The following is a 16,498-nucleotide window of genomic DNA, read 5'->3' on the forward strand; positions in this document are numbered from 1 at the left end:
GAGATCGAGAGGAATAAATAGGTACAAAGACTCCTTTCGCATATCTCCCGTGAAAAGCAAGATAAATCAGGCTGTGTTCGTTTGCGGAAAAATATTTTTCCGGAAAATATTTTTCGCATTTTCCGGTGTTCAGGGGCGGAAAATGTTTTCCGTGGGAAAACATTTTCCTTCCCCACCCCCAAATCCTTCATTATTTTGAGGAAAATGATTTCCTTTTTTCACAAAGAGGAAATCATTTTCCCCCAAAATTGAAGGCAAAATTGCCCATGGGAGGGAAAATATTTTCCGTGGGAGAGGAAGTTGATTGCCGGTCACCACCGTTGGCCGCCGGTCGCTGGCCGCCCGCCGCCGCCCGCAGCCGCAGCCGGTCGCCCGGCCGCCGCCGCCCGGTCGTCGGCCGCCGCCGCCCGGTCGTCGGCCGCCGCCGCCGCCCGGTCGCCCGCCCGCCCGCCCGGTCGCCGGTGAAAAATATTTTCCGTAACTTTTTCATATTGGTCGCCGAACACCGGAAAATTATGTTCCGGGAAAACATTTTTCAGGAAAATGACTTCCGGAAAAATATTTTCCAAAAGGAGAATATTTTCCGCCAAACAAATGGAGCCTTAAATCAAGAGCATTCCGTTGCGTTGACAGGGACTTTTAAGCCTGTTCATGCTCGAACCTGTGATTCTCAATTTCTCGTAGTTTGACATCATTTGAAGAAGAACGGGCTGTGTGCCATCCAATTTAACAGCGTTTAACGAAGGGTAATGAAACGCTAATAATGAAAATATTCTCAATGCAGGTTTGAGAATGCGGTCCCCAGTTACGCGTTTCTTCTCCGAGAAGAGCCTCTTCCAAGGTCAAATTTGCAGTGCCGAGACGTAGACTGGAGGTGCAAGAAGCTCCGACCGAGTTGAGGTTCTCATGTTAGGACGTGTCGTTATCTCTTGATTTTCTCATTGTATTAATTTACGTGATCGCTAAGCAACATTCTGAGAAAAGTCGTGCAATGAAGAGTGGAATTTTTCTCCTTCGGTTGTTGTGAGCTCGTCGAAATTGCTTGGACATGTCGGGTCCATGTCTCCATGGAATTTTCTTCTAAAGTTTTCATTGCGCTGATAAACCCAATTTTGCTGAAGGCCTTACTGTGATTTGGGACTTGATAAAGATCAAAGGGTGAGGTAAATTTTGCAGCTTTTCAAGTTACGTCTTTCGTTCTTTCTTTCTTCTCGTTCTGTTCGGCACCTGCAATTCTTCTTGGATTAATACGCCCAGTTTCGAGCTCTGGCACCGTTTCATCATTTCTCTCGTTCCGCTGCCTTAATGCTGTCTTCGTTGGGATGTCTCCGTAAGTCAGTTGTGTTATAGCTGACACACTAAACAGGAGTCGACTAATTTTTGGTTGCTAAGTAGAGGGATTACCCAAAAAGTGGGATTTGCCGGTTTCCTTTATTTTCTTATGATTATGTTTTCTTACTTATGTCGGTGAAAAGATTCCTGAAGTCGGTCGAAGTTTTTTAATTTTGTCCCTTGCTCTTGAGATTCGTTTTCTAATGAAAAAGAACAGCAGTCAAAAGTTAAAATTTAAATTTGGCTTCAGTTCTTTCCCACATAGACAAATACATAATTAATTGATGGGCTCTCTTTCCGGGAAAGAGATGATAATCTAAATTTGTAACTAATTATTACATTTTTTCTGTCCTTGAATGGTTTTGTAGGCTGCGAAAGTTAACAGCTTCACCGGGGGCGATGTTCATATAGCTTTTTATGTATTGGATCCTGGTATCCTGTCAGGATGACTCTGGTGAAGTTATAGCAATTGACATCCTCACCAACTGAAGTTCCGATTTCGGGAAACTTGTGAATCTTCCGAAAATGGCACTTGCTTCTACCGAAAAAGTGATTCTCGGGTCCATTGCCTTTTCAATATTCTGGGTATTGGCCGTTTTCCCGTCCGTGCCATTCCTACCTGTAGGAAGAACTGCAGGGTCGCTCCTTGGAGCGATGCTTATGGTGATTTTCCGGGTCGTAACACCCGATCAAGCTTACACCGCGATTGACCTCCCAATCCTCGGCCTTCTCTTTGGGACGATGGTGGTTAGCGTCTATCTGGAAAAGGCCGATATGTTCAAGCATCTGGGTAAGTTGCTCTCCTGGAAAAGCAAAGGAGCACATGACTTGCTTCTTCGGATTTGCTTGATCTCTGCCATTTCAAGTGCTCTCTTCACAAATGATACGTCTTGTGTCGTTCTGACTGAGTTTGTGCTCAAAATAGCTACGCAACACAATCTTCCGCCGGATCCATTTTTACTTGCCCTCGCCACGAGTGCCAATATTGGGTCTTCGGCCACTCTCATTGGGAATCCTCAAAATTTAGTTATAGCTGCTCAGAGTAAGATCTCATTTGGGAGTTTTCTTGTCGGAATTCTTCCTGCAATGGTGATCGGGATTCTTGTCAATGCACTGATGCTTCTATGCATGTACTGGAAGCTACTGTCCATCCAAAAGGACAAAGAAGATGCAGCTTCTGAAGGAGTGGACGAGGAAGACATGAGTTCTCATCCGTTGTTGGCCGCCACAATGTCGCACTGCATATCCCTAAACTTGCAAGAACGGAACTCTAATTTTGAGCCAATGGACATACAGAGCCCTCCTGCAACCGTGAATGGGGATGCAAATCATGTCGAGTCGCTTAGAAACCGGTTGACTTCGAATGAGACCTCTAGATATAAGAGGATTTTGTGGAAATCCTGTGTTTACCTTATCACCATCGGTATGCTGATCTCTTTGTTGATGGGTCTGAATATGTCTTGGACAGCAATTACCGCCGCCCTGGCCCTCGTAGTTCTTGACTTTAAAGATGCTCGGCCTTGCCTAGAGAAGGTATAGTCTCTCTCTGGTTCTATGTGCCCGATTTCTCGATAAGGGAACTTGGGATTTTCTTTGAAAGTCAATTTCTTTTGTGAATTTACCAGGTCTCCTACTCTCTGTTGATATTCTTCTGCGGAATGTTCATCACGGTCAACGGATTCAACGGAACTGAAATTCCGAGCACTCTCTCGGATTGGATGGAGCCACATGCCAAAGTCAATCGCGCTAGCGGGATAGCTGTTCTTGCTGTTGTCATTTTGGTGTTCTCGAACATCGCTTCGAATGTGCCAACTGGTACGCTGATGCTATTCCTGAACGAACCTGACATTTAATTAGCCTACCAGAATACTCAACTTGACTGCCTCTTGGTCTGGGGGTTGTCCATTGTGCCGATGAGAAACTTCAAACCAAACAGTCTATCGATGACCGAAATATCTTCGGAGGCTTTGAAGTTTTACCAATTGCACAACATGGATGCATTACCTAAACTATTACATGCTTTTAACTATTATTGGTTTGATGTCTATCGCTCGAACCTATTCGTCATCACCATCCTTTTTAAGTAAGAAGAATTCTTCATACGTGATGAGACATTTCGCTGATCGATCATTTGCCCTGCAAACAACACCACAGGGTTATCCGTAGTTTCTGTATCTTATCTTGGCATGTCCACGCAAATTCCACATTCCTATTCTAATGTTTCTACCTTCCCTTTCTTCTTTAGTTCAATGTTTCTGACACTTTGTTCTTCAGTTCTCTTGCTCGGAGGCCCGGTGGCTGCGTCGGCAGCTGCTATTTCTGCCGCGGAAGAGAAGAAGTCGTGGCTCATATTAGCTTGGGTGAGCAGCGTCGCAGGGAATCTCTCGCTGCTCGGATCGGCGGCCAACTTGATTGTGTGCGAGCAGGCTCGCTGTGACCCGGATCGCGGCTATACTCTATCCTTCTGGAACCACTTGAAGTTTGGAGTCCCTTCCACCATTATTGTAACTGCTATAGGTTTGATACTGATAAGTTGACAAGTAACTAATAGCATCTCTTGTGAATTCTTAATAGTACTTTTAATTGAGGCAATCTCCTGCTGAATTCGCTATAAGATTCTTATCTAGCCCAATCATTATTCCTGCAAGCAAAGGCCAATTTCGGCTACAATTTGATTGGATGCGTTCAAGATTGAAAACGTTGAATCTATTATGAAGTTGTCAATTTCATGGTTGTCGATAGACCATCAAGACGTCGACATGCAAGTTTGTTGTCAATTTAGAGGCTGCTAATCGACTATCATCAATTGAAGGGTGTTCTAGTTAATTTCCATGGCTGTTTGTCGATCTTCTAAGGTGGCTATTCGGCTTCCAGGGCTCGTGGAAGAATTTGGAGAGTTCATTTGGTCTTAGTTAAATGCATTTAGTCATAGTTTAATTAGTCTTTACCAAGAGTCATTTATGAGAGTCATTTCTGTTTCTAGGATTCCAAGAGCCGTTTTCTTTTGCTTAGAATCCCTCTATAAATAAAAGTGTAATTTCATTTGTACGACAGACCGGAGTTGCATTTGAATACAAGCACTACAAAAAAACATGGATTTTGCCACGAAAATTTGCGACGGATTTTTTTTTCCTTACAAAATTAGCGACGAAAATTATTCGTCGCTAATTTGCGACGGAATTTGCCACGAAATAAAAATTCGTCGCAAATTAGCGACGGAAAATAAATCCGTCGAAAAATTGCGACGGAAAATAAATCCGTCGCAAATTTGCTACGGAAAATAAATCCATCGCAAATTTGCGATGGAAAAAAAAATCCGTCACAAATTTACGACGGAAAAAAAAAATCCATGGCAAATTTGCGACGGAAAATAAATCCGTCGCAAATTTGCGACGGAAAAAAAAATCCGTCGCAAATTTGCTACGGAAAATAAATCCGTCGCAAATTTGCGCCTAAAATAAAATCGGACCCAAATTTGCGACGGAAAAAAAATCCGTCACAAATTTGCGCCTGAAATAAAATCGGACCCAAATTTGCGACGGAAAAAAAAATCCGTCTCAAATTTGCGACGGAAAAATAAATCCGTCGCAAATTTTGCGTCTGAAAAAAAAATCCGTCGCAAATTTGCGACTGAAAATAAATCCGTCGCAAATTTGTGACGGAAAAAAAAATCTGCGACGGAAAAATAAATCCGTCACATATTTGCGACGGAAAAAAAAATCCGTCGCAAATTTGGGACGGAAAATAAATCCGTCGCAAATTTGCGACGGAAAAAAAAATCTGTCGCAAATTTGCACTTGAAATAAAATCGGACCCAAATTTGCGACGGAAAAAACAATCCGTCGCAAATTTGCGACTGAAAAATAAATCCGTCACAAATTTGTGACGGAAAAAAAAGTCTGTCGCAAATTTGCGAAGGAAAAAAAAGTCTCTCGCAAATTTGCGACGGAAAAAAAAAATCCGTCGCAAATTTGCGACGGAAAAATAAATCCGTCGCAAATTTGCGTCGGAAAAAATAAATCGGTTGCAAATCAGAGAAAATAGACGATGCATGAATTTACCCAGGTTCACCCTCGAATAGGGCTACGTCCTGCAAAGAGATTTCACTATATTTTCGGTTTACAGCCACTCAACTCGTTACAATGATCAGAAAAATGAGCAAAATATATATGTGCCCCAAACGGGCCCAAAACCTAAACCTATACGAAATCTCTTAATCTCACACCATACGGGCCAGCCCAGGGCGCTACCCCCGAACCCCCGCCCGTTGACCCGGCAGCGGGGCACCCGTGTCGGGGGCGCTGCTCCCGAACCCCCGCATTCCGCACGCAGGGGTCACATGTCATCGAATAACACTTCAGTTTCCTTAAGCTCACGTGGGTGTACCCGGTGTGAGAAACAAGGGTCCCCGAAGTATTTGTCAACTCCAACAGATTTAATGTTGTAGCTTCTTATTGGTAACCATGTTCATCCTTCCCAATAAATATGTCTTTTGACTTGTAGGTGAAGTGGACGTATCTTATTATGATCTCTGAATTAAGGGGCAGTCAAGGTAGTTTCATGCTCCTATATTATCATGTCGACTGTTGCTCTTTGAATGTATATAGGATCTGAATTCAACAAGTAGAAAATGTTAGTGACTATTTATGTTCTTATGCTTGTCATTTAGGTAGGTCTCATGACACTGTAATTCTGATCTCATTAAGTTCTCTTCAGTCAATTGATTGTTATTGTTTGCGTTTGACAATTAATAGTTATGCGAACTGACTTTTATATTACCCTCCGAATTTGTCACATTTACATCTCCATTTCCTTGAACATAGATGGTACTTACTGTTTATATCTATGTCACCAAATGGAACTGCTTGGTCTTTCAACATATTGTTAGAATTTGTGGAGTTATTTTGGATGCTTGAAAGTCATGCAAAGGAAATACCTTTTGTAAGATGTCTTGGAATTAAATCATAGTTGTAGCCGGAATAAGCATGTACACATAAGGATGCGATTAGAAATTACATGATGACTTCTTTTAGGTATAAAGTTACCTGAGAAATTTAGCCAAAGTCAAGTATTGAGATACACAGAAAAAAAAAAACTCGAGATAAATCCATTACATACGTGACAGGCGACAGAAAATCCCATTTAGTGTTTTTACAGAAGATTTGGTTATTAGGCGTTGATACCAAACTTGCACATTGCTATAGTAATCTTTCCTTCACCCGCTAGTTAATTTCTCAGCTGTCTCAGAGAAATAGACGGTTTTAATTGTTTCTTGGTTATATGCCTGTTAATTTCTCAGCTAGAGAATAGAATTTTTTTTCATAATTTTTTTCAAAAAAAATTCTTTGTTTTTTGTTTTTTCATGGCAAATTAGCGACGAATTTTGCAATGAATACAGTTCGTGGCAAATTAGTGACGAATTTTGCAACGAAATTTTTTTAATAAAAAATAGAATATTTTTTTTTTGTTTTTTCAGGGCAAATTAGCGACGAATACACTTCGTGACAAATTAGCCACGAATTTTGCCATGAAATTTTTTTATAAAAAATAGAATATATTTTTTGTTTTTTCGGGGCAAATTAGCGACGAATACACTTCGTGGCAAATTAGCCACGAATTTTATCACGAATTTTTTTAAATAAAAAAATAGAATTCTTTTTATTTTTTCGAGGCAAATTAGCAACGAATACACTTCGTGTCAATTTTTTTTTTGTTTTTCAAAAATTTTCAGGAACCCGCGCGCGAACTCGCCTCCCCCCTCGCGCCATCGTCTCCCCTTCGCTCGCTCTTTTTATTCCCCCACCACCACAACGTTCCCTCTCTCTCTCTCTAACTTATCTCTTCTCTTTCTCTCTCTCTAGCCTCCTCCGCCGCTCCTCCGCCATGCACCGCCACCTCCACCAGCCCCACCTCCCCCCCTCCGACTCCCCCGCCGTCCCCTCCTCCTCCGATGCTGCCGCCGCCAAGCGCGGCAAGAAGCGTGGCAGCTACAACTGCGGCCGCTGCGGCCTCCCCAAGAAGGGCCGCTCCTGCCACGCCGGCTCCTCCCCCTCCCTCGCCGCCGACTCCTCCTCCTCCTCCACCGCCGCCGCCGTCGCGGCCTCCTCCATGCCCGTCAACGCCACCGCCGCTGCCGCCTCCTCCGTGTCCGCCGTCGCCCTCGCGCCGTCCTCGCTCTCCTCCGCCGCAGCCCCTCCGCCGCGCGCTCTCCTTCGACAACCTCGACGTCCGCGCCGACGAGGAGGAGGACTTCGACAAGGTGGAGCCGGATCTCGACGAGCAGGATCGGGATTTCGTGGACGGGGATGTGGACGCTGGCGGGTTGCCCGCCCGGTGCTTGTGGGAGGTCCTGAGGAGGTTGCCGGGGATGTCTTGCTTGTATAAGCCGACTCAAAGCACCTGCAAGGTCTCCAGAATCGTTATCTGATTAACAAGTTGATTTTGAAACTGATATTGTTCTGCTATTCATTTTGTATATGATTTACTTTTACCTCATGGGTCTGTAGAAATGGGTGGCGATGCTGATTGTGTGAAAATTTGTTGTTGTCTTCTTAATGAATTGCATTTTGCTTGCTTATTTGCTATGTGGGTTCCCGGCTACCTGTTCTTGATACACTTTAAGTTCACGGGAAGCAATGGGACAGTTAAGAGATACCCAAATCATCAGTGGAATTTCAAAGTTCATGGGGACTTACTGGCTCTAGGTGACACCATCTTGAATTCCTTTTCTCCGACCCTTTTATGGATTTCTGATGCAAGGATTACAATCACAGAACAGGAGCCAAGAGCACTGGAGGTTTGATTATAATATAGGGACATCAGAACAAACTCATGCTGCTCAATTTGTTCCCGCTGTAGGACACGAGTTAGCTTTATTCAAGCTTGAATTGGAGTCAACTGGATGGATGTTTTTCAGGTCATTCTTACAGAACTGATATTTGTTGACATCGACAGTTAAGCATTTCCTTGTGATCTGCAGTTGTAGGCTGCGGGCGCTACATATTGTATAAAATTTAAGCTCGCGTGTTACAGTACCTGGAAGACATTCTTTTTTAAGGTGCGTAAGTATTACTGTTCATTCGACCAAAAAAAAGTGTTACTCTTCAGGTTTGATCCATCAGGACAGATCATGGAGACTCGGATTGAGCTAGAATTACTATTTTTTGGTTGTCTTTTTCCTATATATTTGTTGACAGGCTTAGCAAAGAAGAAACGACAATCTTCATATGCTTGATCAGCATTTATGGACAAACTTTCATGAATCAGGGAGTTTCAGGATTCGCACATTAACCCTTTAAGGAAGGCCTAGAACTTGTGAATCAGTTGTGAGGATCCTGATTGGATCTCACAATTAATTCCAGTTCGAGATCATGTGCTTGAGCTTCGTCAAATTTTTCTGGATTTATGACACTGATTCGGTTCTTGTTCTGTTGGTTGGCTTTCGCAGTGATTTAGATGCGATGATGCTGGCTTGCATTGCGTTCTCATGCCCTAATCTGGAGTCTGTGGAGATCTCAACATCCTCTAATGCTGTCAACCGGATTACAGGGTAAACTTTCTGTTCCCCTTTTGCGGGTTAGGTCTTTCATATGAGATTTGTTTGGATCTTGGTTATATATGTATTGAGGCATTTCTGGGGTGGAGAACCCTAAGATGTGTTCTGTAACTTGGTCATGCATGTTGCATAAGATAACAGCTTCAAACAGGCATTTATTTCCTTTAAGCTCTAGAGCTTTGTAAGTCCTTGTTCCACACATTTTGCTGTCTAGTGATCATATAGATCCTAAGTTCACTTCCTAGATACTAAGGACCGAAATTTTCCATAAGAGCATTGAAGTATCATTAATTAGATACAGCTTTGATGACCACTGCTAAATTTTTTCATTGTACAGGGGTTTGCGGATGCTATCACTGGTGCTTGGATCAGAAATCACTGATGCATCTGTTGTTGCTATAGCTTCAAGCTTTTCGGATTTAGAATTGCTTGATCTCAGTGGGTATGTTCTGCTGTGAGGTCCTATGTTGTTTGATTTATGAGATATCACAGTGGTATAGAAAATTCAGCTTCATCGTGTCAATTCATGGTTTTTTGTTTTCTTTTGCAAAAGTTCCCATACATGATATAAACACATTTGGTTTCAAATAGTGTGACAAATAGGGCGCATTGGTAATGAGAATTTATATTAAAGCATGAACTATTGCTGCTAATATTCATGTACTTGATATCAGAGGTTAGAAGGAACTTCGCAAGGCTGAGTTTGTGGTAGATATACCAGGTTTTAGCCGTGGATTAGATACAATTTGCATTGTGCTAGTTGTGATTACGACGCACATGGTTATCTTGACTAGTAGGAGGCCAACCTGTAATAAATTTTTGCTGCATATTCGCAACTATTTTTATAGTTCGTTGCTAATTTGCGACGAATTAATAAAAATTCGTCGCTAAATTCGTTCCGAAACAATGTTCGTGGCAAAAGTAAAAAATTTTCGTGGCAAATTAGCGACGAATTTTGCCACGAATCAGTTTGTCGCAAATTACTGACAAAAAAAAAAGAATTTCGTGGCAAATTAGCGACGAATTTTGCGACGAAAAATTAGCGACGAATTTTGCGACCAAAAAAATTAGCGACAAATTTTGCGACGAAAAATTAGCGACGAATTTTGCGACGAAAAATTAGCGATGAAAAATTAGCGACGAATTTTGCGACGAAAAATTAGCGATGAATTTTGCGACGAAAAATTAGCGACGAATTTTTTTTCGTTGCAATTTAGCGACGAAAATTGAAAAATTTGTCGCAAAATTTTGCGACGGCCTATTAGCGACGAATTTTGCCAAATTTTTCGTGGCAAAATTCGTCGCTAAAATCAACTTTTTTTGTAGTGTAATTTGCGACGAAATTTGCGACGAATTTTGTTACGAATTTTGCGACGAAATATTTGCGACGGATAGTGTTCGTGGCTAGTAGCGACGGAATTTTTTCCGTCGCTAAATTCGTCGCAAAAACGATTTGCGACGGATTTTTGCGATTTTTTCGTCGCAAAAAACATGTTTTTTGTGTAGTGAAGTGAGATTTTCTTCAAATGAGCGAATTTCTATCCTGATTTCTTATCCAAGTTTTTCGGTGGTGAACCAAAGAATCCTTTATCCTTTGCGGGTGGGTTTCCTTTAGGCCTTGGTGGTGAACTTCTTTTATATCCCGAAATCATTTCTCCTTGGTTGATGGTGTTCCTAGTGGTGAATTTCATTTATCTCGATCCTTATCCTTAGCTGGTGGAGTGACAGATGCCTTGGTGTGGTGATGATCATTTATCTATCAAAAATCTTGTTGTCACTCAAATCGCATCCCCATCACGTATCAATTTTACATTTCCCGATATGATCACATTCATAAGTCAAGCTGGGTTCTGTTGGACATGGACAAATGCTGGGAACATATCTGAAGTTTCGACAGTAGGGTGCGTATGGTAACGTTTCTATTTCTGGGAATAATTTCTTTTCAGAAATAGTTTTTTCTATTTCTATTTCCTGGAAGAGTTTTTGAGCAAAATAATGCGTTTGGTAACTGCACAAAATTTCTATTTCTAGAACAAAAATGTGTTTGGTAACTGCACAAAATTTCTATTCCTGGAATAGAAAAAGAATAGAAATGCATTTGATAATTGCACAAAATTTCTATTCTCAATTTTTTGCATTCAAATCTATATCTTTTATTTAACTATAAGTACAAGTTATAAGTGAAAAAAATCAATAAGCATGATTTATTGGTTTGTCTAATCCTTTTTAGGGGTTTAAAACCCCTTTTAATCCCTAAACTAAGGAATCTTCAAAAATACCACTTGGGCACCTCAAAAATTTAAATTTCACTCAAAGTGGGTGGCCACAGGTATTCTAAGTCATTATGTGAATTTTTTTATATTTTTTTGGGGTAAAATTTATTAAAATTTTTTACTTTCCCTAAATCTGTTTCTTTTTATTTTTCCGAAAATTTTTTATGAAATTTTTTTAATTTTTTCAATTTCGGAATTTTGCAAATATTTAAGGGTTTTCTGAGTTTTTCTGATTTTTATGGATTTTCTGAGAATTTTTCTGATTTATATGAATTTTGGGAATTTTTTAATTTTCTAATTTTTTATGGGATTTTTCTGAAATTTTTCTAATTTTTATGAATTTTTGGAATTTTTTAATTTATTCTAAGCCATTATGTGAATTTTTTATTTTTGATTTTTTTTGGGGAAAAGTTTATTAAAACTTTTTACTTTCCCGAATTTGTCTCTTTTTATTTTCCAGAAGGCTTTTTATGAATTTTTTTTAATTTTTTCAATTTCGAAATTTTGCAAATTTTTATGGGTTTTCTGAGTTTTTCTGATTTTTATGGATTTTCTGAGAATTTTTCCTATTTTTATGAATTTTTGGAATTTTTTAATTTTTTATAATTTAATTAATTTTTTTAATTTTTTTATTATTTCCGCCGAGAATGGACCGGACCGGTGCTTTGAGACGGTTTGCAGACGACGGAGGATGGAGGAGGAGCTGAGGTCGCTGCTTGAGGACCGAACCTTTCTATTTCTATTTCTATTTCTAGGAACAAAGAAGTAGATTTTTTCTACTTCTTATTTCTGCTCCAAATCTATTTCTTGGCCACTTTTCTATTCCAGGAAATAGAAAAATAAAATGCGTTACCAAACGAATTTCTGTTCTTTTTTTGTTCCAGAGAACAGAAGAACAGAAAAATAGAGAAACAGAAGCGTTACCAAACGCGCCCTAAACTTCCACAACTCTGGGGATGTGCACAATGCGATAATCACAGTTTCAGACAGGAGATTAAAAGCCTCATCGGCACCTCTCTGGTATCGAGTAATACCCAGTAGGACCAAGTTGCTCCATCTGGCCCCAATGGGCCCAATCCAACACATAGGTGCCCATAGGATGAGCTCTCTACAACCCAAACTCGTACGATAATGGTATTATAAGGAGAAAACTAGGACTTCTGCAAGCCCTCACTGAATAGTAGGGGTGACCGGTTCTAGGGTGGGTAGGATTCAGACCTGGAACCTGGAACCTACCATGTTATAACCGGTTCTCATTTTTTGGAACCTGAAACCTACCCTGTTTTCCCTAGACCCTGTTTTGAAACCTACCCTGTTTTTCCGGTCCGGTTTCAGGGTCTACCCAGTAACCTATTTTTTTTTTCTTTTCCTGGTTACAGAAATTCGAAGCAAAATAAACAATCCACAAAGAGGTCCCAAAGTAGATCACATTTGTCCTCCAGCATCAAATCGACAAAGTGTTAAAGATCAGGTAAAAGCATAAGACGCTCTAAGGTTCACAAGCGCACAAAATTTGGTAGTAAGCCACTTCAGTGATGCAATATAAGCATCAGTGCCAATAATTATTCCACCCTCTCAACAAAAATAACTATTCAGAAAAATTATATACACCAATCAACCACCATGGGCATGGTATAACCAAGCTCAAAATTTCGAAAAACTATCAGAAGATATAATAATGATGTCATCAGAACAGCAAAGTCCTCACCATGAGCAATTGCACTAGTGGACTGCGTGGGCTCCTCACTTTCATCAGCATCCTGACAAAGTAAAAAAAGAGAAGATCCGCTCGCTGAGATTGACATGTGCTAAGAACTCTACAGCTATATGGACATCCACATTAACCATAACATAATCTGCTTCATATTACAATTCCATCCAAGCTTAAAGTCTGAATTTATTAATGATGACCAGTATCAAGTTTGAATGACTTCATTATTACCCTTGTTTAATCATAGCAGCAAATGAAAAACAGTAAATGGGCACAAGAAAAATGATTAACTCTATTTTATTTCCAAAATCATGCGGATGTCCAAAACCAAGTGGCACAGAGCGACCTAATTACATCTCATTTAGCTGACCACTAAGACGATTGCATGAGAAGAATCAGTTATTCCAAAGATCTTCAAAAATTAAGTCAACCATTTGAAACTTGACCCAGTAATTTGCTCACAACACAACTTGTACTGTTTGCAGAAGTTATGTTTGATTTCGCGCTAAACAGGCAATCAAGCTAAGCAAATACCCATAATCAAAACTCCAGCTTCAATAATCTTTTCTTATCTATCTTAACTTTTCTCACATCATAGCAAGAGTAAAACAAAATAGATAATCAGGATGAAGTAACAATGGCTCAAACAATAAGCAGGAAATCTGAAAAGTTGACTTCAACTTTCAGACTGCATCCTCCAACAGCTACTCCCCTAAAGCATACATGTCTACTGTGAGGAAAATGTAAAACGCAGGTGTTGCCTATCTACAAACGTCGACTTTATGCCACGGGCAGACGCTAAAAGATGTCATCTTTCAATTTGAAGGTAAAAGATTTCAAGTCTTCATCATAAGGAAAGGAGAATGCGGGTCCCTGAGGTTTGAACTCGACCCCATCACAGATCCTTCCTACTTTTCATTAACATGAAAAAGGGACTTGCTTTGCGCAAAAAATTAGAACTTTTCTTGAACTCAGCTCTCGCCGGGTGTATTGAGCAACAGCATTGCGAAATTGCAAGCATAAGACTATAAACCCGTTTGCAAGCATAAGACTATAAACTGCGGCGACGAGCGACGAGCCCCCCGCGGGCGACGAGCGGCGAGCACCCCGTGGCGACGAGCCAAGCGGCGGCGACGAGCGGCGAGCACCCCGTGGACGACGAGCGGGGAGCAGCCGCGGCAACGAGCCAAGCCGCGGCGACGAGCGGCGAGCAGCTTCGGCGACGAGCTCTTGCGGATGGGTTTTTACTGAGAAGGGCAAGAAGAGAGTCAAGACTCGAGACTGAGAAGTGAGGCTGAGAATTGAGAGTCTGATTTAGGGTTTTTACTGTTTTCACAGTAACTTCAAACCGGTTCTAAAAACCGATCCGGGTGGGTTTTCACCTAGACCCGGAAACCGGACCGGTTCCAACCGGTTTCAAAAATATAGAACCGGTTCCCGGACCGGTTCAAACAAGAACCGGTTCCCGAACCTGTTTTTCGGGTGGGCCGGTCCGGTTCCCGGATAAACCCGGTCCGGTTGCACACCCCTACTGAATAGTTATTTTTTTTTTTACTTCAAGACTTCCATATAGTTAATCTAAACGACAGTAGAGTATAAACTGATTAAAAAAATAAAATAAAAATAAAAAATAAAAAATATTAATATATTATTAACAATTGGCCACGGCAATGCCAACGGTGCCACGTAGGACGGCCATCATCCATATTAGTAATTTTCGGCTAAATTTGGCCGGATGGACTATATTGACAAAATGTGAAAAGATTTAGTACTCAATTGGCACAATTAAAAGGTCTAGGACTGAATTGACAAAAGTGCAACGGGTTTATGACTTTTTGGACAATTTTTCTCAATTTTAAAGTATTACTTGTTTTGATATATTGGTACCAAACATTTTTATTCCTTATTATTTATCTGGATGATTGGCATTGTCAAAGCTAATGAAGTGATAACGTAATGTAATATTAGAGAATTTCATAATCCTTTCGTTGTATGAAAATAATGAAATCACATCGATGCAAAATAAAACGAGTCCAATCAATAACTGCAATAATAAGTCTCGACTGAGACAAATTTTAGGGGATTGGTCGACTCACCACCCACCACCCCTCAAAAGATGCGAGTCTCAGAGTTGGTTGGTGCTCGCCACAACCTCTAAAGAAAAATATCACAAGTGCCCAGTTTTCATACTAACGGCATGGATGACCCGTTTTCGACCAAATCAGAGAGGCAAATCTTGATGGTGTGCCTGGCAAGACGATATCCGTAAGATTAAGGGTATGAATGACCCATCTTTGACCAAATCAGAGAGGTAATTGGGTTTTGCTAGCATAACAGTCTTTGGGCCACTCTGAGAGTAACAGCATGTTAAGAGTCATAAATTCTTGAAAATGTGGACTCTATAACGATTTATAATTATTTGTTATTTAACTTTTTGTGATGTGCTATTAATCTCACGGTAGATTAAGAACTGTCACTTAATCATTTCTCAAAAAATTACTCGGATAAAAGAAGATGCATTTAACTCGGGCCGTTCATATGCAGACCCATCATCACTGGAGGTGGGTCGTAACCGCAAAGCTCAAAAAATCGCGAGCGAGATTATTCCCGGATAGTGTTAAACGGCCGAAAAGTTGCATTTCACTCCATCTTTGACTCCCCGAATTCTGTCCGGGGCGGTCGAGCGCATCGCAAAGCCTCATTCGACGGACACTATTCACCGTTTACTAAACCGGGATCAGCTCCATTTTGGGGAAATGACAAGAACCTACGCCCGCCTCCCCCCGAACTAATCGGCTAGTTGTTCCTATTTGAGCACCTCATCTTTTTCACCTTATAGATTCAGCCAAGTGGTTAATACTTTTGCTTTTCTTTTCTTTTTCATAATTTAAGGTCAAGGATGTCAAGACTCGACTGCCTAATATACCCTGCAAGAGACGATTAAGCTCGGAGCGTTGACTTAGCACTTTAAGAGGACACAAAAGCTCGTTGACGTGGATTTCTTAGTGAAAACTACTTATCTTTCTAGTCTCCAATTTCTTAATATGCGATTAATAGACCTGATCATTAACTTGGCAGCTCACTGCCCGCCACAAGTGCCCAAAAGCATATTTAGGCAAGGCTTGAGTAAGATCCTATAGTTGTAGAGCTCAATCGACAAATTTATTATATACTTTTGTATGTTGATGGGCGTGCTTCGCCAGGCCAAATTTGGACTCGCCCATTGATCATTTTGAGTGATCAAGTTCTCTCATGAGACATAAAATGGATAATAACTTTTTTAGCAAAACAAATAACCCGAATACAACGGTTATTGCACTATAATGACGATAGTCATCAAAGCTATGCAAGTTGCGATGGAGTCTTAGTATTTGGTTTAATCTACCAACAAATGTAATTACGGTCTACATTAATATGTCGCGTAACAACCCTCTTGTATATGATATCGAATAAGGAGTATTATATAGATTTTGTATATTTCGATTGCAAATAACCATTTTTATTTGCAAAACCGTTCACAACAATTTCACATCACGGCTCTGCTAGTAGCTTGACCATAGAGCAAAATAAAAATAACTAAAACGAAACAAAAATTAAGAAGAAGGAAGAAAGAAGCTTGAGAAGAGA

The 16,498-nt window shown here is 40.6% G+C and overlaps 3 protein-coding genes across 4 annotated transcripts in view; all 3 read left to right on the forward strand.

The window, feature by feature from the left end:
* Positions 1-1,025: 1,025 nt before the first annotated feature.
* LOC115671574 (silicon efflux transporter LSI2-like) overlaps positions 1,026-16,498 on the forward strand; it is a 60,112-nt gene continuing 44,639 nt past the window's right edge. The window contains exon 1 of the mRNA XM_056302740.1: positions 1,026-1,163. The gene's annotated coding sequence lies outside the window, so the exon portion shown is untranslated. The remainder of the gene's footprint in view (positions 1,164-16,498) is intronic.
* Positions 1,031-4,076, forward strand: LOC115671607 (silicon efflux transporter LSI2-like). Of its 2 annotated transcripts, XM_056302741.1 has the most exons (4): positions 1,031-1,158; positions 1,701-2,865; positions 2,958-3,147; positions 3,607-4,076. In XM_056302741.1, exons 2-4 carry the CDS (start codon positions 1,858-1,860, stop codon positions 3,867-3,869), a joined length of 1,461 nt encoding a protein of 486 aa, XP_056158716.1. In that variant the 5' UTR covers positions 1,031-1,158; positions 1,701-1,857; the 3' UTR covers positions 3,870-4,076. The 2 variants fall into 2 exon arrangements, with proteins under 2 accessions (XP_056158716.1, XP_030449102.2); XM_030593242.2 differs by lacking the exon at positions 1,031-1,158 and having other exon boundaries at positions 1,691-2,865.
* Positions 7,097-9,410, forward strand: LOC115671606 (sulfated surface glycoprotein 185-like). Its single transcript, XM_056302743.1, has 3 exons — positions 7,097-7,738; positions 8,780-8,881; positions 9,225-9,410. The coding sequence occupies exons 1-2, from the start codon at positions 7,283-7,285 to the stop codon at positions 8,780-8,782; spliced, it is 459 nt and encodes a 152-aa protein (XP_056158718.1). The 5' UTR covers positions 7,097-7,282; the 3' UTR covers positions 8,783-8,881; positions 9,225-9,410.

Source organism: Syzygium oleosum, unplaced genomic scaffold, assembly GCF_021117445.2.
Source record: "Syzygium oleosum isolate NSW1041296 unplaced genomic scaffold, Sole_v2.1 Sole_v2.25, whole genome shotgun sequence".
Taxonomy (NCBI): Eukaryota; Viridiplantae; Streptophyta; class Magnoliopsida; order Myrtales; family Myrtaceae; genus Syzygium; species Syzygium oleosum.